General features: G+C 57.8%; 2 protein-coding genes across 5 annotated transcripts; one reads left to right on the top strand and one right to left on the bottom strand.

Moving 5' to 3' along the window:
• Nucleotides 1-313: 313 nt before the first annotated feature.
• LOC122454548 (collagen alpha-1(I) chain-like) lies at nt 314-4,473 on the bottom strand. Of its 4 annotated transcripts, none has more exons than XM_043489100.1 (4): nt 3,427-4,473; nt 3,115-3,247; nt 871-1,176; nt 314-714 (listed from the first exon to the last, which is right to left on the bottom strand). In XM_043489100.1, exons 1-4 carry the CDS (start codon nt 4,471-4,473, stop codon nt 458-460), a joined length of 1,743 nt encoding a protein of 580 aa, XP_043345035.1. In that variant the 3' UTR covers nt 314-457. The 4 variants fall into 4 exon arrangements, with proteins under 4 accessions (XP_043345035.1, XP_043345036.1, XP_043345037.1 ...); XM_043489101.1 differs by having other exon boundaries at nt 3,124-3,247; XM_043489102.1 differs by lacking the exon at nt 871-1,176.
• Nucleotides 4,472-9,581, top strand: IRX2 (iroquois homeobox 2). The gene is made up of 5 exons (XM_043489105.1): nt 4,472-4,720; nt 6,053-6,458; nt 6,753-7,472; nt 8,227-8,296; nt 8,969-9,581. Exons 1-4 carry the CDS (start codon nt 4,472-4,474, stop codon nt 8,277-8,279), a joined length of 1,428 nt encoding a protein of 475 aa, XP_043345040.1. The 3' UTR covers nt 8,280-8,296; nt 8,969-9,581.
• The last annotated feature ends 9,490 nt before the right edge of the window (nt 9,582-19,071 follow it).

The following is a 19,071-nucleotide window of genomic DNA, read 5'->3' as shown; positions in this document are numbered from 1 at the left end:
TGCACAGTTTACAGCGAAGTGTTCCTGTTTCCCAAAAAAGAAAACGCAGACCCGGACTCGCGGCTCTTCTGGTCAGTTTCTGATGCCACTCGTTCCGCAGTCCCCCGGGAAGAGCGACACCAGAGGGGACATGTGCCCTATACATGGAAACCACTTCCACTTCACACGGAAATGCATGAGGAGGAACCACGTAAAATGTGTCTTTTAAAATCTTAATTGACCCCCTCCCCCCTGGCACATCCACACGCTCCAAGATGGTACCTCTTTTCCCACCCAACTCTGAAAAACTCCCAGGACAGGGCAAAGGGCGGGAAGAGAGAGAGGCCGGGTTCGGCTAGGCTTTATTCAAACGCTCCAGTGTTGCTGTCCGTTTGCCCCGAATGCAACTGACGTAGGGGAGGCCGGGCCGGGGCGCCCTCGGTGGCCGGGGACGGCGCCCGGCCCACCGCGGCGGGGACTAGGCGGCAGCCGCGCAGGCCACAGCGCCCCCTCGCCGCCCGCGCGCACGACTTCGGGCCGCGTCGCCGCTCGGCCTGCCCGCCTCTCCCGGGAGCCCCGGGCAAGGAGTGGAGGGCGCCTCGGTCTGCGCCGCCGCTGCTCTCCGAGGAGGACTTAGAGCCCCAGGCCGCCGTTTCCCAGAACTCGGCCTCCAGGAAACCGCGGGCTCCTGGAAACACGCGTGTCCACGCCGACTCATTCCAAAAGCATCGGCCACTGTGGGGACAAAAAACGGAAGTGTGACGGTGTTACACCCCCCCTTTTTTTAATGCAACCCTGGGGCAAAGTGGGAGGGGGGCGGAATCCACCGTAACCCCGAAACCGAACTGCTCGGATCCATCGCTCTTGTGAGCGCGCTTTCAGGGCACGCACCCGGTTGGCCTGAGCGCCGGCCCGTTCTCTTCCATCCCAGTGACGAGGGCAACCGAAAGTGACAAGAGACCCAGTGTCCGTCCGGACCCGGCGCTCCACAGGCCTGAACGGCCTCCTCGCCCGTGAGCGGAGCATCCAGGTCCTGCTCCCCGAAAGCGGCGGCCATGGGGCCCGGGCGCTCCCCGCGGTGACCAGAGAGGCAGCTGCAGGATTCCAGGCCACCGTCACAGGCGGCCGCGCGCCCAGCCTTCGCGGGCTTGCAGCCGGTTCTTTCGATTGAGTTTTTAGAAAAGAAGCCCGAGCCAACTTTAAGAAAAGGGAAAGTGATTTTATATACATATATAAAAAAATCAGAGAGCTTTAAAGCGAAACGGAGTTTATATATCCCGATAACAATGCAGAGCGTAAGTGTTAATGTCTCTGCGTAGGCATTTTAATTTGCTACAGTCACTACCAATAAAAACGGCATGTAGTGCGATTCGACTGTTTAATAGTGCAAGGTAGACGGCTTTTATTAGTAGCAGGCAGCAGTATGGAAAATTTAGATTTCAGTGGAGGAGTATAATTGCTGGGGGAGGGGGGGGCGGGTGGAGACACTGAGCAGAGACTGTCTTCCGGATCAGCTGCGCCGAGCTGCGGGTAGAGCGCGAGCCGGCAGCCCTTTCTGGAGAAGCACCCTGGGCGACGCGAGACCCTCCAAAGCCACGTGCACATGTCTGGTTACACACTTAATTGATGTCAAAATCGAGTGTATCGGAGCTTATGCTCCCTGCTCCAAACTGGGGATGTTTTTGTAATAATTCGCTGTTTTCTTCTCTGCCCCTGGCAGAGATCAAGCCCTGGAGGTGGGGGGTGGGAGTCGGGGGAGGGGGGAGGAGAGGGGGGGGGGCGCGGCCCCAAATGCTAATGAGACAACAGCAGGAACTGGTCTTTAGAAATGGAAATTCTCAGGCCAGTCCTCCTTGGAGATAAAAATTGGACCTGATTTTTTCTTTTTTCACTTGAACTATGTAATTGGAAGCGAACCGAAGGCCTGGAACCTGATCCGCGCTCTGAATGTTGGTCATCCGTAGTGTGTCTGTCTCATTTCGGCCTCTTCCTGGCCGAATTCCCTCCCGGGAAGACCACGGATGCCGCGGACCCTGGGAAAAGCGGGCTCCACGGGGCTGCTGCGGCCTCCGACTCTCCCCGCTTCCTTTTCCTTTTTAAGGCGACAATAATTGATTTAAAATAACTGTCCTGAACTGAATTAGGGCGTCCTGCTTGGGGTCGAAGGATTGCTGAAACTCACCTGCTGGGCCCTCGAGGCGGCGCAGTGGGTGGGGTGGGGTGGGGTGGGGTGGGGTGGGGGTGAGAGGTGGGGTGGGGTGAGGGGCGGGGGAGCGTGTGTTTGGGGGTGCGGCGGCTAGGCAAGTGTAGAGGGTGCAGGCTGGGATTTGTGGGCAGCGCGGGGGCTCAGAGAGGAGAGCCGCTGTTGGGGGGACAGGCGAGGGTGCAGCGGTTTGGGGGCGAGTGGGGAGGCGGCTGGGGTGAGGTGCCTGGACTTCACCTACCGGGGGGGCCACGGCCTGCAGGCGGAGGAGGGTGGGCCCTGCTCAAGTCCAATCCTGCAGTTTACAACTGGTCTCCCTAGATCTGAGGGAATGAAACACAGCCTCGAAGGTTCCGCAGGCGGTCAGGCCCGAGGCTGGAGCCTCCTGGTCCTCGCGCTGCAGCCGCGCCCCGCAAGAGGCCGCATGGCGCCCGGGGTACCCGGGAGACAGAGACCCGAACGCGATCACCCTGGTCCCTCCGCGAGCTGCCCAGCCAACCGGGCTGGGAAGTGGGCCAGCGAGGTGGGTAGGCGGTAGGGTAGCGGGGTGGGGGGATAGAGGAGTAGGGGGTGGGGTTGAGGGGTGGGTAGGGGGTGGGGGAAGGAGAGGCGGCGGCCCGGAGCTCCGGCCTACCGCGTTCCCCGCCCCCCGCAGGAAGAGGCACCTGTTGTGTTCACCACCACGCCGGGGCCTCGCACAACCCGCCGTCACCACCCCCCCGCAACCGTGCGCCCACTTCCTAAGCGCCCATCGGTGGCCCCATCTGCCACCCACCCCCCAGCCCAAACACCAGACGCCCAACTCCACGGCCCCGGTGGGGGAGGGTGGAGGAGGCCCATGGAGAAGGGTGTCTGTGCGACTGGGTCCCAGAGCCTCCTGCCGAGCGCATCGCCGCTAGGCCCCGCGAGGCGGCCCCCGGGTCGCCTGTTACCTACGCTACCTGGGCAACCGCGTGCGCCGCCCGCGCCCCCGGCCTGTGACTGTCTCGTCCCTTTCCGAGTGACAGCGAGGCTCCACGTCCTGCCAGAGGCGGTCTGTCCGCTGACGATCGTTTCCCCCGAGTGCTTTACAACACAAATCCGAAAGAGGCGTCAACTTATTAAAACAAAATAAAAAACCCTTTGGGGGAGGCGGCGGCGTCCTGGAGAAGCACTGGAGGCGCGGGCTAAACCTCATCCGAGAGCAGAAAGTCCTGACACCCAGGGCCCGCTGGCCACTGCGGACCTCGGGGCAGAGAGCTCACCTCAGGGCCCTCCTGGCGGCTCGCGACGAAAGCGCCCGGGATCCGGGTCCGCGGGGGCACGCCGGGGCGGCGCGGGGCCGCCGCGAGACCCCGCGTGGAGGCTCGCCCCGTGCGGCAAGCAAGGACGGACCGGGGGAGGTGGGCGTGAGAGCCGCGCACGCCGTCCCCAGGAGGACCCGGGCCACGGTGCCCCACTCCCGCCGCATCACCCGTAGCTCCGACCCGGGCACGAGAGTCCGGCGACCCGGGCACGAGAGTCCGGCGCGCAGTCCGCGGCCTGTGAGGGGGGCCCGGGACGCTCATCCCCCCCCACCCAAGTGGCAGCGGGCGGCCTCTGCCCCGGTCCTTGCGGGCCGAGCTGGGGGCGGGGCAGGGGGAGGGGGCAGAGTGTCGGGCTGGGGCGAGGGGGGCGGCCGGAAAGGTGGGGGGCGCGGGGGCGGACGCCGGGAGTCCGCGCGAGTGGGAAGGGGGCGCGCGCACTGCCCGGTGCGGCCGGGCTGCGGGCCGGGGGCTGGGGCTGCGCGAGAGGCGACTGAGCCACAAAAGCCTGCGCGTCCTGCCTCCCGCTCCCCCCGCCCCTCCGCCCGCCCCTCCCCCGGCGTCCCCGCCCCTCTCCCGGCCGCGGCCGGGCGGCGGGAGCGGGCGGAGCCGGCGGAGCAGGGGAGGGGGCGGGCGCCCGAATATGCAGATGAGCCCGTGACGGACAGCTCCGCGTTCCAATGTCCCTCGGAAACTCGAGCGCTCCTTCCTCAACTCCTCACTCCCGACTCCAGACTCCCCCAAACCCCGACCGCCGGCCTGGCGCGCGGCTGCGCCCACCGGCTCCGAGCTGCCGTTGCCGCCAACGCCGCCGCCGCCGCCCCGCCGCCCCGCCGCTCCCCCGGCCCGCGGGGCCGCCCGGGCTAGTGCGCGGGCCGGCCTGCCTCGGCCGGCGGTCCCCGCGCTCGCCGCCGCCTCCTCGCGCCCCGGCCGGGCGTGGATGGAGGGCGCCGCGCGCCCTGCCCGCTGCTCGGCGTGACGCGGGCCCCCTCGCCCCGCGCCCACCATGTCCTACCCGCAGGGCTACCTGTACCAGGCGCCCGGCTCGCTGGCGCTATATTCGTGCCCGGCGTACGGCGCGTCGGCGCTGGCGGCGCCGCGCAGCGAGGAGCTGGCGCGGTCGGCGTCGGGCTCGGCGTTCAGCCCCTACCCCGGCTCCGCGGCCTTCACCGCGCAGGCGGCCACCGGCTTCGGCAGCCCGCTGCAGTATTCTGCCGACGCCGCCGCCGCCGCCGCCGGCTTCCCGTCCTACATGGTAACCGAGCGCGGGCTGGCGGGCGGGGTCGCGGGATGCCGGGAGCAGAGACCCTGGTCTGTGATCGGCGAGCCGGAGGGTCGCGGGGAACGTCGTGTGGGAGGCGGCTCCGAAGTCGCGGAGTTGGGGCCGTGGCGAGGCCGGCGGGGACGAGAGGCGGGGCGGTCGGCCGGCGACGTCCGGAGCGCGGGGCTCCGCGCGCCCTTCCCTTCGGCTGCTGAGGTCATCTCCCCCGAGCCCGAGAAGAGCGACTCCGCTGGGGTCGGGACGGGATCTGGCCTGGGTGGCCCTCTTTCAGGCGCCGAAGCTGGGCGAGGAGTCTTGAGCTGGCCGGGGCTCGCTTCTTCCGGCGCGGGGAGCAAGGGTCGCCGCCCCTGGGGCCTCCGGGGCGATCGCTAGGCGCTGGGCACTTCCTCGCGGGGCTTGGGGGGTCACAGGACTGGGGAAATCAGCGGAGCCTCCGCCGCGGCTCCGGGGCCCGGCCGGGCCGCCCAGATCTTCGCCTTCATCTGCCCCACAGGCTGGTGCTTTAGAAAAACATGTCGGCCGGCGTGCGGCCCGCTAAGTGCCGCCTTGGTCCCGCGCGCCGAGAGCAGCCCCTGCGTCAGGGGCCCCCGGGCCGGCCCGAGCTCCTCAGGCTCCGAGGCCCGGCCAGGCCGAGGGGCTGGCAAAGCGCGTTTTAGACTCTGGAGGCCCGGACGGGGGGGCCTGGTGGCCACCTCCCGCCCTCGGCGGAATTCCAGAGCAGAGACCGGGTAGCCGGGGCCTCGGCGCTGGCTGTAGAAGTCTCGAATTTAAACGTTAAAGGCTGAATTAAAATGCTAATTGCCGCGTATTTGAAGAATTCGAAACGGTGACTGGCTTCGAGTTGCAAATTGGATTTGCCGAGCTTTAGCGCGGTGAATAGCGGAGCGGGGGCTCTGGGGTGTTTTTTTAACCATTTCAGGGAGGGGGAACGGGAGTAGGAGGAGGCGGCGACTCTTCACACCAGGAGAAATTTAGATATCAAGAAGCTACCTGCGAGCCTGTGTGTGCGGGCCTGTTTGTGCACGCCCGTACCAGCGGCTCAGGGGCACTTGGGGCTAGATGTGTCATTTTTAGGAAAATGAAATCGTTGGAAAATTTGGGAATAAAACCGCAGCGCTTTCTGAGATCCACAGCTGGCGTTAAACGACCCGCTGCGTCCTCCGGATCTGTTGCTGCGGGAAGGCGCAGCCCCAGCGCAGGGAGGCACCGTGGGAAAGGCGGCCGCGGGCGGGCGGAGGGGTCGCCGGGGCGCCGACGCCTGTCGGGCCCTCGGACGACCGCTCACCGGGCTCTTGTCGGTTGCAGGGAGCGCCCTACGACGCACACACGACCGGGATGACGGGCGCCATCAGCTACCACCCTTACGGCAGCGCGGCCTACCCGTACCAGCTCAACGACCCGGCCTACCGCAAGAACGCCACGCGGGACGCCACGGCCACGCTCAAGGCCTGGCTCAACGAGCACCGCAAGAACCCCTACCCCACCAAGGGCGAGAAGATCATGCTGGCCATCATCACCAAGATGACCCTCACGCAGGTCTCCACCTGGTTCGCCAACGCGCGCCGGCGCCTCAAGAAGGAGAACAAGATGACGTGGGCCCCCAGAAACAAAAGCGAGGACGAGGACGAGGAAGAGGGCGACGCGGCAAGGGGCAAGGAGGAGAGTGCCGACAAGGCGCAGGAGGGCACCGAAACGTCGGCGGAGGATGAAGGTGAGCTCGGCCGAGGCGGCGCAGGGGCGCCGGAGCCGCCTTCTTCCCAGGCGGGGCGCCGAGCTGAGGCCGGAGAGCAGGCCGCCCGAACGCCCGGCGCTCCAGACTCGGCCGCCCGGCGCCTCCGGGTCCCAGCGAGAGCGCCTCCCGCTCGGAGCGCGCGAGCAGGGAGGTCAGGCTGCCCGGAGGACGCGGCTCAGGTGGGGTCGGGGTTGAGGGATCGAGGGGGTGGGGAGCGGTGGGCAGCGGGGCCCCGGGTGCCAAGACCGTGCCCCCCTCCCCGCGCCTCTGCAGGGATCAGCCTGCACGTGGACTCGCTCACCGACCACTCGTGCTCCGCCGAGTCGGACGGAGAGAAGCTGCCCTGCCGCGCCGGGGACCCCCTATGCGAGTCGGGCTCTGAGTGCAAGGAGAAGTACGAGGACCTGGAGGACGACGAGGACGACGACGAGGACGCCGAGCGGGGCCTGGCGCCGCCCAAGCCCGTGACCTCGTCGCCGCTCACGGGCGTGGAGGCGCCGCCGCTGCTGAGCCCCCCTCCCGAGGCCGCGCCCCGCGGGGGTGGGGGCGGCAAGACGCACCTGGGCAGCCGGACGTCGCCGGGCGCACCGCCGCCCGCCAGCAAGCCCAAGCTGTGGTCTCTGGCCGAGATCGCCACGTCGGACCTCAAGCAGCCGAGCCTGGGCCCGGGCTGCGCGCCGCCCGGGCTGCCCGCGGCCGCCGCGCCCGCCTCGAGCGGGGCGCCGCCGGGCGGCTCGCCCTATCCCGCGTCGCCGCTGCTCGGCCGCCACCTCTACTACACGTCGCCCTTCTACGGCAGCTACACAAACTACGGGAACTTGAACGCGGCGCTGCAGGGCCAGGGCCTGCTGCGGTACAACTCGGCGGCCGCCGTCCCCGGAGAGGCGCTGCACGCCGCGCCCAAGGCCGCCAGCGACGCGGGAAAGGCGGGCGCGCACCCGCTCCCGGAGCCCCACTACCGGCCCCCGGGCGGCGGCTACGAGCCCAAGAAAGGTAGGCGACCCGCGGGGCCCCGGGGCGGAGGGAGGGGGCGGCGGGGCCCAGCGGGCGAGCACCCCACAGGGAAAGGAACTGGGCTCCTGTAGGTCTGGCCGGGGAAACCCTGTCCCTTAACCGGGAACGGGGAACGGACGGCTTTGCATTCCCAAGTTAGAAGTGAAGGGGGGCGGGTGAAGACAGCTTCCTCGAGACCGCGACAGAACTGACCCCCTTATTACTGGCTTTTCATTTGATTTATTATTCCTGTTGTTGGTGTCGTCCTGATTGTTTTCAGTTTGGCAAATACAAATCGACGCCAAATGTAGCTTCCCTCCGGCGTCCTGAGCGTCAGCCTCGGAGCTTTCTGTCGGTTTCTAGTCTCAACTCAATCTCCTCTTCTGCCTTCGGGTGCAGGGAGATAAAGCCTTCTGCTTCCTCCCAGGGGCTTCCGCTTTTTAAATCGCCAGAACAGAAAACCAGAATCCGTTTTCTCCCTCCCTTTCTTTGCCTTGCCTCTGTTGCTCCTAATGGAGGCTTGATCCGATCCGACCTGTAAAAGGGGGTCAAGGGGGCAGAAAATGCGGAAATGTGACAGGCGCGTGTCTCAGGTGGCGGGTGGTGGCGGGGTGCAGCCGGGTCCCCCAGACGCTTGGGGGTTCGGGGGAAGGGCATGGCGTGCTTGGGCGGCGCAGGGCTGGTGGCCGTGAGGCTGTCGGGAGGCAGATGGCTCTGGGGTCGGGTCCTGACTAACTGCCCCCTCCCCTGACAGATACCAGCGAGGGCTGCACCGTGGTTGGTGGGGGCGTCCAGCCCTACCTATAGAAGGGCCATCAATGCAAGTAAGTGGGCTCCCTGGGGTCCCCCCGCCCCACACCCCTTGTGGAACCTCCCGGCACCAAATGCCCAGCAAATTCGCTTAATGTGTGTTTCTTGCTTCTTGTCATGGGGTCTGAGGACAGCCTTACTTCTCTCTTTTTTATTTTCTTTAAGTGGGAGAGGATTATGCTGTTTTTGAGAGCTCCTCTTTTTTTTTTTTTGCTCAAATTCTGCTTAAAAAAAGAAATCACTCATATTCATTGCACCACTGCTGTTGTTTTCTCTTTGGAAAAACAGATTCTTAAAATCTGGGTATTTGTATGCAATTTGGAACCTTAAAAAACTACGCTAGACACTTAAAAGGCACTTGCTTTCCGGAGCTAGTGCTCCTGAAACTGGGGGTATCAGACCCCTTTCTAGATGACATTTGCAGTCAGACTGGAGAGACATAGAAATACTGGTCTTTTATCAGGCCTGTCCCCGTGTTCAGATGGACTAGATAGGATCGGCAGTTTGCCTGGCTGACAGCAGTATCTCAAAAAGAAAACTACTTTACAAGTAGGCAGAATTACTCATCACAGATCTTGAAGGTGGGCAAGAAGCGAAACCTTTTGAGATGGACCCTTTTTAGAATGTGGTGATACTGATGGGGGCTGAAGGATTTGGGATGACTTGGTTTTTTCCTTGGTCCACAGGTAGGTGTCACAATTGCTTTGGAAAAAAAAGTCAGCAGGCCATTCTCTCCTCCCAAGTTCATAAATATACAGATAGATATATATATATATGTAATGACCTCTAAATCCGGACCACATCTTGTGCCACTGTAAAAAGGAAGGACCCACAGGGCACTGCCAACCCACAGACTCTATCGGAACAGACTTTTGTTGGACATACGTGAATTTGTTGGCATAGTATAGCTTCCCCAATGTATGTGTGACTTTTGAAAACAATCTTTTTTCTCAGGATATCTGAATTGATCACTTCATTGCCACGGTATATATTCTATAGGTGTGATAGGATTTACTGTAAAATTTATTTGTAAAAGATGTACACAGTAGAAATAAAACGTGATTATAGAACTTGAGTACTTAAGAAGTGGAAACAAATTTGATATTTATTTTTATAATGATATAAAGCTTCTAGTAATTTATGCAAGTTGTATTGCAATGGAATCTAAACCTTTTGTAAATAAATTCTGCCTGGTTTTTATTTGAACATTGCTGGTTATACAATCTTTGTTGGTTGTTTAACAAGAATTCTTTACTAATTTATATCTTAAATTGTAAATAAAAACAAACTAGTCTACAACAATGTGGTGTTTGGGGCTCATTTGTCCTGGAAGAGTCTTTGGGTAGGGCGCCCTGGTGATAGCAGCCCCTCCCTCCAGGTGATCTGACCTCAGGCTTTTTAATGAAAATGTGTAAAATAATCCCTCCCTTCTGCTCCTGCAAGAAGGCACAGGCAAGAGCAGTACACAGTAGGGAGATACGAATGGTTTTACATTATTTATATACACATGCATTGTAAGAAAATCTGGATTTTGTGTTCTGAATATGCAAATGACTTGTTAGTGTACATTTAAAAAACTTGGCAAAATAAAATGATCTGATACCCCATGCATTAGGATCCCTTGGACATTTATTTCTGGGCTTACTGAGCCTCCTCAGTAACTAGAGTATTGTGAGTGGATAATGTGGATAATATGGGGTATAAATGATGCCCCCACCATAAATTATTGAGTGAAATAATTGTTTATTGTTTATTTGAATTATCCAAATTGGCATAGATTTTTCAGATTTATTGACCGACTTCTTAATTCTCCTTTTCATATAACTCACATTAAACACAAGGTGAAAATCTGGGGAGGAGAGATTCATTTTCCTTTCAGTGGCTCTTAGCCTTACCCTGGGGGGAAAGAAAAGTTTAAAGAACCCTAGACTATTGCCTCGTTATTGTGTGACTCACTACCTAATTCTAGGACAAGTCTACAATTTGTAGTCAAGGAACATATTCCCTTTGATTAGTATCATAAAAGCAGCAAAACTGTCACTTTAATTTTCAGCAAAATTATATGGATACCCATATAATATAATTTCAGAAAAGAAATGAACAATCATTTATTTCCTCTCCAAAGATAAATTGAGTGAATATAACTTACGGTTATAAAACAAGAATAATAGCTTCTTAGATTGCCCTTTAATCAATCATACACTTATTTTTCAAGAGGTTCATCTATTTTATTCCATGATTAATAATGTTGCAGCCTGAGCGCATTATTGGATCCCAGCAGGGGTCGGCCAGGATGCTTTTAGCTGCTTTGGAATGGTCAGTTGGGGTTCATTATGGGCTGATATTGAACAATTTATAAAATCTTGTCTAAACATCTGCCGGCTCTGATAGGCTGATGTGTCTGAGGATGGGAAATTGCCGGACCAGTTGATATTGACAAACGGATCTCTCTCCAGTGGCTTTTTGTGCCGTGGAAATTAGTGGCCTCTTGCTGGGGTCTTGTTAGAAAGGGTATTTGAAAGTAATCTTAGACACTTGAGGCAAAGCTGGGGGGCTGTAACTGGTCACAGAGCCCTGTCTGTTACGGGGTCTGACTGCCCAGGAATGCGCAGACCAAGGTTTCGGTTTTCTGTTCCTTCTCAGGCATTCTGTTGGCTTGGAGTAGATAAGCGATCGGAGGTTAGCAGAAAGCGAATCTTTGCGGGTAGAAAACTATATTTTTCTCCTTCCTGCCTCCCCTAGTAGGAGACCTGGACATGTTTGGAGTCGAGCTATCTCTTGGAGACAGGGAAGATTTTTCAAGTGGGAAGCCTGGTTGCTCTGTGGCAGCCCGTCTGGAGGAAAACAGATTTGAGTCTGTGCACATAAAAGGGAGCCAGGAGCTCCTTGGCCTGCTTTTGTTTCAGATGGAACCTTTGTGGAATTACCGTGAGGATAATGCTTTTCCCTCCAGATAGCATTTGACATTGCAGTCTGAAGATGTTAAGTGGTTTTGCTTTTATTAACATTGGCCGTATTTCCTAAATCAGCAGAGAATCCAACCCCCCATGATAGCAGTGTTTCCTGAATGTGATATTCTAATTTGAAGACTCGGGTGAAAAGTATGAAAGTTAACAATAGTTAACAAATAGGCACTGAAAAACCATGCCCCCTGATGAAGATATGTAGTGACAGCAGTCAGGCTCTTAAAGACGCAGAGAAGGAGGAGACCAAGTAAAAACTGATCTCCCTGCACATGTTCAGAAACTGAAGCCTGGGTGAAAACTGCCTCCCTTTGGAGCAGAAGATTGTTTTACCTGGATACATGATCCCTTCGCTGCACACACAGGCATGCACGCGCGTGCGCGCGTGCACACACACACACACACACACACACACACACACACACACAGACCTCCTTCTCAGGGACAATCTGCACCTTTCAACTGGTGCAAACTCAGAGCAGCTCGGGAGATTAGCCCAGACTAACGAATCCTCTTTGATGTTTATGTGCCAAACAAATTATCAAAGATTTCCATGACTTACCCACCCAGCCACCTGACATGAATTTCTTTGGGAAAACTTGATTTTTAAAAATGTATGCTAAGCACAGAAAACCTGCAGGTGTTTAGAGGATCTTTCTTAAGGAAATGCAGAGTGGAAAGAGGGCGTTTTACGGCTTCTCCGTTGCAGATCCTTACAAAGAGGCTCTTCTCAGGGAAGGGGGATCCTGTGTCTTATTTCTCTCTTCCGCTTTAAAATTCAGCTAATCAAACATTACGTCCCGGCCCACGGAGACTTTCTCGTGTTAGCGGAGGCCGGGGAGAGGGAGGCGCGCGGCGGCGAGCGCGGGGCCGCGGGGACGCAGGATGGAGCCCGTGCGGTCCGGCCCGCCGGCCTCTGCCCCGCGCCACCCGGGGCGCGTTAGAGCCGATTTATCGGAATTCGCGCTTTAATCTCAGGTGGACCCCGGAGGCCGGGCCGAGAGCAAACGGGGCGCTGGCCCGGCGGCCGCGGCCTCCCGAGCGGCCTCCCGCGCCCGTCAAATGTCAACATTTGTTCCCAATAAAAGAGTTATTGTTTCTGCAAAGCTGCTGCGCAACTGCCTTTGAAACTTGAAAAGAACTTCATCCACCTTTGTCTGCGGCCAGGCGGCGGGGCCGGCGGAGTGGAAAGGACCGGAGCTCCGCGCAGCCCGCGGCGCTGCCGCCGCCGCCGCCGCCGCCGCCACCGAGCTGTTCCAGAAGGCGGCGAGTAGCCGGTCCCCGTGAGGCCCGCCCCGCGCGTGTTCAGCCGGCACCTGCGGGCCTGGCCTTTGCGCGCCGCTGCTAGTTTTGGGGTCATCTCACACCGCATCGAGATATTATCAAAGAAGCTAAGAGTCAATTCGATCTTTTGTTTCTTAAACGGGACAGAAAATATGCCCTAAACTTTCTCTGCTCAAGTCGAAGTAAACAGTCAATCGTTTGCCAAAATCATCCAAAGCCATTTGTCTGTGAAGTCAGAGCATCTCTTTCAAGTGTGAATAATACGCTGGGTTATTACAAAGTTCCTCCAAGTAACAGTCTCCAATGATCACCCACCATATAATTTTCCTTTAGTTCCCCAGTGCACTGACAATCCCAAGGAAAGCATTCATTTTAACCCCCAAATTAAGGACATAAATAGACCCATTAAATATGTGTTTTTACACTGCTTTTTAAAAACAATATTGTAAACACTTTAAAAAAATGTGTTAACTCAAGAGGCAGTCTTGGGAACAATACACAACAGCCTGTGATATGTGGATGTTATGATTAACAGCATTTGAATTTCTACAAATTGCAAAGGGGACATGTCCCTTTGATGTATTTGCAAACCTTTATGTAAGTGACAAATCCCTACAGATATTTTAAAGGCTTATTATAAGGAGAAGTAATCTATGACAATATAATTTTCCAGTTGCTGGAAATTACTTTTTATTGGCCGTAAGGAAAGCACACGCCAGCCCTCCCCTGCGCTTGGGCTGCAGGCGAGGAAGCTGGGGTTTGACGCTGTGCGCTTGGACGTCAGGCCTTGGTAAGTGAGAGGGAAAGCACTCCCACCCCGGGTTTGGGGAGCAAATATTCCCCCTTCTGCACGCCCCACTCTACTCTTTCACCTGCGTCTCCCGCAAACAGAGGGACGGTGTCTTAACTGGCACCTTCACCCTCCACCCTCCAGGCAGAGGACAGGCTTCTGTTCCCTCTGCTGAGGGCACCGTGTTCACACTCTTTCTAAGAAAGATAAAAACTGAAGGTGTTAGGAAGGAGGACTCCCCTGGTAATATAATGCAAATAGGATGGCTTAGGAAACCCGAGGACTGTTCTTTTGCAATCCCAGGTAAAAGGAAAGAGGAAGAATGGTCTTTGTTTGTTTAAGGGTGGCTCCAGGATAATAAGGAAAGGCCTTTTTAAAAGGCGTCCCCAGGTTAGTCTGTTCTGGATGAAACTGAAAACAAATTAAATGGAAGGCTCTTAAAGAAGCCAGCGGGAGGCTGGGGGCTGCCTCCAGTGGTCACAGCAGTGGAGCCCGGTAGGCAGTGCCCAGGGGAAGGAGCGGAGTAACAGCACATCACTCAGGGTTTTGTGGGGGAGATAAACTGGCAATTGATTGTGTGTAAGTCCTGACCAATTATTAACCATTAGTGTCAACAACACGGTTATAATTACCTTTGGTTATTTTAAAGACTTTATTTTTTTCATTTCTCTGATCACATAATTAAGTTAATGCTCTTGAGGAATGGTTCAGAGGGGAGATGATCAGACCAGGCCCCTCCTGTTGGTGACCTTTAGGGAAAACACATTCACTGCTCTCCTTGTCAGAAAACCCCTCTCTCCCTCCATGATACTTCAGGCACTTTTTTTTCCCTTTTCCTCTGCCATAAATAATGATTGCGCAGGAAAAGGGGAAAATGACAAACAAATAGAGTGTGGCTGGAATTAAAAGTTAGTGGGGCTGGGACTGCTCCGCCACAGGTCTAAGGCCCATAAAGGTGCCAGCAGTTCCCGCTTTTCCCCTCCAAGATCAAGAGAAAGGGCAAAGCGAACATTTTAACCCCCGACATCTTCTAACGGGGGAAGGGTGGGCTTGGGAGAGAACCCCTGTTTGCAGGCCCTGTTCGCACCAGTACAGGGAGGCCGCCTGGCCCGGGGGTGGGAAGGGTGCCGCTTGTTCGCCCTCATCCACCTCCGACCAGCGTCCTCGACCCTGAAAAGTTGGGAGGTGAGCTGGCAGGTCAGGTGGGGACAAGTAGGTTTCTGGGGAAGATGGGGGCGGCAGATGGATGTCCTCCGGAGAGGCGGTGTCAGCTCAGGAGGCCGCCCCGGAGCGCGCGCGAGGAGGGCCGTGGGCGCCGGCGGCCCCGAGGGAGGCGCGCGGCTGGAGGCGTCCAGGCGACGCGAAGTTCTTTAACGTTCGCCACCCCGAGATTGGTTCCGAGCCCACGTTTGGTTCCTGCACGACTACTACAATCACTTCTTCAGGGAGCTGTCTTTTCTCCTCTGCCTCCAGCCCCCGGGGACCTTCAGAGGTTGAGGTCGGCCTTCAGCGGACACCCCCAGACTCATTTCTGTCCCGCCAGCCTCCGGCGCAGCGCCACCGCGTGTGCGCTCCTTGGTCACATGGAGGCCCCGAAAGGCAGCGACCAGGACAGAAGCAGGCGAGCCGAGCCGCAGGTCCCGGGAGCACGGAGACTTGCCCGGGCACCGGGAAGTGCGGGGCGCGCGGCCTCCCGCCATTTCCTGGCTCCAGCCCCTCGACGAGAGGGCCCGGGTCACCCTTCGAGGCCTCCTTAGGGGGCGGCAGCCAGGGCCCGGGCCATCCAGCAGCCTGCAGGGACGCGCGACGCCCGCCAGGTCCCAGGGGAGGCCCCATCCCGGGCTCCCCCGACGACGCGCGCCCCTAGCTCCGCTTCGCCAGCCCCTGGCCGGCCCCCACTGCGAGGCAAGCCTCCCATCCTCCCGGCCCCCTCTCCGCGCCTCCCTGCCCTCCAACCCTGCTCCGGGCGCCCTCGCCGGCGGCTCTGGGTGCCACCCGCCCTGCCCCTCGGGAGCGCCGGTGAGCGCGCGGAAGGGGCGCGGAGTGCACACTCGGGACCGCCGCAAACCGAAAGCGCTGCCTCGGAGCTCGGGCGCCCTTCCCACGCCCGCGAGGGAGGAGCCGCCGCCAGCCTCTGTCCGCCCCCTTCGCTCTGACTCTTCGAGTCTCCGGAGCGCACGGCGCTGCTGCGCGGCGCTGGGAGCCGAGCCCGGCATGGCACTCGCTGGGCCGCCGTGAACACTCTCTCCGCTCGTCCCGCCGGGCGGTGACCTGGGCGGGGACTCCCCCGCACCTCCGGGACACAGCGAGTCAGAGGCCTGACGGCTCTAGAGCGAGCTGCCTGGTCTGGGCGCGACTTCCCACAGGCGAGGGGCTTGAGACATCTCTTCTCAGAGCATTTACCAGGAGAGGTCGGGGTTTTACAGGCCCGACCAGGCGAGTTGACTTACCTCGACTCGCTTCTTTTTAAGAACCGGTTGGGTGACTGCCTGGAGGTGCTGAGGAGCCCGCGGGGACACAGCGGAGTTCGGGGCGTGGATAGGGGCGCCCTCGGGCCTGCCAGGCCGCCTGGGTTGTCCAGCTACAGTCCCTCAGGACAAGCTCCAGAGTCAAGGGGATGGGGGGGGGGTGCTTGAACCAACCCTTGAACCTCCAACCCTTCACTTCCGGAACTTACCGCTGCCAGACCCGAGTGGGGCCCTCGTTTAGGGGGTCCTGGCGACCTTGAATTGGACGCTCAGAGCTGGCAGCGCTGAGGTGGGACCACAGGAGTGGAGTTCGGAGCTTCCCGCTGGGCTGGAGAGGGTCCTTAAGGATGGCAGGACCTGCAGGAGGCCTGGCCCCCCGGGGAGGTGGGGGAGGCTCGGGCTGGGGGCGAGTGAGGGTTGGACCCGGGGAGGTGCCTTGTAGCCTTTGGGAATCCTGGGGCGGGCCTGTCCTTCTGGTCAGCTGTGCCCAGGACTTGGCTTTGGCCCCAGCTTCCTGCCATCCCACTCCAGGAGGGGGCAGGGCGGTGGTCCATACACATCCAGGATGGGGAGACGGTGGTCAGGGCCTGGAGGAAGGGAGGGGTGTGGTGGGATTTAGGGCCCAACGGACCCCTGGGCAGATCCAGGTCCAGGGTGCTGGTTTATTTAGACAGGAGGTCCAGGCTGGGTCCAGGTTTATTCTTTCTGACTCTCAGGCAGTGGAAAAGCAATTTGTTTTAAAATGATTAGTGATCCTCAGCCCCTCCAATAATAACGCCTTAGCTGGTAATGGGCCCAGATGTAAACAGGAGTTCCTGAAAGGCCCGGCTTCCAGGGGGTGGGGGTGGGGGGCTGTCTGTGGCGGGGGTTGGGGGACCCCAAGCCCTAATGAGAAAGGCTGTTGGCTTAACCTCTGGTGGGGCTGGGCCTCTTGCAGAGGAAGGGGCTTATTTAAGGCTGCCTGGGCTTTGAAAGAAGATAAAGTGGGCTTGCAAGGAGAGAGTGGCACAGATGAGTTACAATGTAAACTTTTTTTTAACACTGTAAACTCTACTGACTTTAGATCTTTAAACAGAAGCAAATGATGATGTTCTCAGGTGCTTGACCCTGCTGTCCCTGCCAGCCCAGCGCAGAGGTGTCAGAGCAAGACAGAAGGGTAAGCCGCAGGTGGGCGGTGGGCTGCAGGCGGGGGCCCTCTTGGCCTTTTCCCTGGTGATCAGGGAAAGCCACCAGTAGCAAGTCTTTGGGAGAGGGGCCCTCGGTGGTCCTGACCAGAGGGGCCCCTGGTGGTCGTGGTGGTAGGGGGCCCGGGAAGCCTCAGGCAGGATGCTCGAGGCGGGTGCTGAGTGCGTTATGGCATTGTCACCTGGAGTGTGTCCCACACGAGACGACGGAGCAGAACTGGGTGTGCGGCGGCCTCCTCCGTAGGGCTCCAGCTCTGGCTCTGGGCAGGGGTCCCGCAGAAAGGGGCAGGGTCTGCACTCGAGAGGCAGAGCTGATGGGCAGACAACCCCAGACGAAGCGATGCCTGCTGGTGCCCGCCACAAGCTTTGGAGGGCAGGAGGCAGCAGTCAGGGTGATTCTGGGGGCCCTTTGAGCGCCCCAGGTGGTCCTCCTCCCACTTCCCAGCTCCTCCTGCCCGGGAGGCTCTCCCCGGAGGCTCTCCCCGGGGGCTCCTCGCTGGGTGATTCTGGCTCAGCGTCACCATCTACCTGCCCTGTTGGCCTGTTCAGAGCCCAAGGCCCAGGAATAGCCACGAAGGATAATGAAGGGGCCGTGAATGATGGCCACGAAGGAACCAGGCCAAGAGGGTAAACTGAGGCCTGTTCAGGATGCTCACCATTTGCAAATAAGGCTATAAACTGCCCCATGCAGTCTGTTTCAGCTTTCTACCTGGGCAAAATACACCTTCAACTGGCACAATCACAAAATATGTGCAAAGCAAAACTTGCACAGAAATCATTACCATATCAAAGAGGATTGACTTTAACGATTGCTCTGCATGTCTGGGTGTTTCCTTCTGTGGGGCGGCAATGCTCAGATTTGTAATAAAGACCGTGTAATTCATAAATTATATATTTATTCAATTTTATTCTTGTCTCCTTTTCAGCAGGATCACTCCTTACATTGTAGTAATCAAGCTTTTCATATAATTTGTGTCCCACTGACAATAATGATTCAAAAATCAGAAAGCAATTGTATTCAAAGTATACATCTAAGTATATTTCCAACAGAAACTGTGTAGTAAACCAGATGCAAAAAACAAGAATACACTAAACTGGGTGTTCTGTTTTTTATTTGCTAAATCTGGCAACCCTAATACTGATGAAATGCATTAAAAATATTTGTCAAATGATACTTTCTTCATACATGGCTTGGAACAGAGGTGTGTGGGAGGGGAATTGAGGCAAAATTGACAGGATTGAATTTAGTGACTTGCACGGATGGAATTAGAAGTGCAATGGGACTTGGGTTCAAGCCAGAATTACATCACCCAGAGACAGAAAGCGGCCAAACTCCTCCTTATACAGAGTTTCTGCTGTTCAGTCACTAGGTCATGTCTGACGCTCTGCAGCCCCGTGGATGCAGCACGCCAGGCTGCTTTGTCTTTCGCTGTCTCCCAGCTTTCTCAAACTCTGTCCATTGAGTCGGTGATGCCATCCAACCGTCTTGTCCGTTGTCACCATCTTCTCCTGCCCTCAATCTTTCCCAGCGTCAGGGGCTTTTCCAATCAATTGACTCTTCACATCAGGTGGCCGCAGTATTGGAGCTCCAGCTTCAGCATCAGTCCTTCTAATGAATATTCAGGACTGATTTCCTTCAGGATTGACTGGTTGGCTCTCCTTACTATCCAAAGGACTCTCATGGGTCTTCTGCAGCAGCACAGCTCAAAAGCATCAGTTCTTCAGTGCTCAGTCTTCTTCATGGTTCAACTCTCACGTCTTTGTATAACCACTGGAAAAACCATAGCTTTGCGTATACAGACCTTTATTGTCAAAGTGATGTCGCTGCTTTTTAATACACTGTCTAGGTTTGTCATAGCTGTTCTTCCAAGGAGGAAGTGTCAGCTGCTCACTCATGTCTGACTGTTTCCCATGGACTGTAGCCCACCAGAACTCCTCCCACTGAGTTCTCCAGGCAAGAATACTGGAGTGGGTTGCTATTCCCTTCTCCAGGGGATCTTCCCAATCCAGGAATTGAACCTGGGTCTCCTACATTGCAGACAGATTCTTTACCAACTGAGCAAGCACCCCTTAATTTCATGGCTGCAGTCACCATCTGCA

This window comes from Cervus canadensis, chromosome 16, assembly GCF_019320065.1.
Source record: "Cervus canadensis isolate Bull #8, Minnesota chromosome 16, ASM1932006v1, whole genome shotgun sequence".
Lineage (NCBI taxonomy): Eukaryota > Metazoa > Chordata > Mammalia > Artiodactyla > Cervidae > Cervus > Cervus canadensis.
Note: the sequence above shows the minus strand (reverse complement) of the source record. Positions and strands in the feature narration are given on the sequence as shown.

Bases quoted from the DNA above. Each gene is read 5' to 3' on its own strand.
- IRX2 (XM_043489105.1), top strand. From the start codon at position 4,472: ATGTCCTACCCGCAGGGCTACCTGTACCAGGCGCCCGGCTCGCTGGCG. The intron at 4,721-6,052 runs GTAACCGAGCGC...TGTCGGTTGCAG, and splicing joins CCGGCTTCCCGTCCTACATG to GGAGCGCCCTACGACGCACA. The intron at 6,459-6,752 runs GTGAGCTCGGCC...GCGCCTCTGCAG, and splicing joins AACGTCGGCGGAGGATGAAG to GGATCAGCCTGCACGTGGAC.
- LOC122454548 (XM_043489100.1), bottom strand. From the start codon at position 4,473: ATGGTGGGCGCGGGGCGAGGGGGCCCGCGTCACGCCGAGCAGCGGGCA. The intron at 1,177-3,114 runs GTAACAGGCGAC...CTTTTCTTAAAG, and splicing joins CGGTTGCCCAGGTAGCGTAG to TTGGCTCGGGCTTCTTTTCT. The intron at 715-870 runs GTGCGTGCCCTG...TTGTCCCCACAG, and splicing joins CCGGCGCTCAGGCCAACCGG to TGGCCGATGCTTTTGGAATG.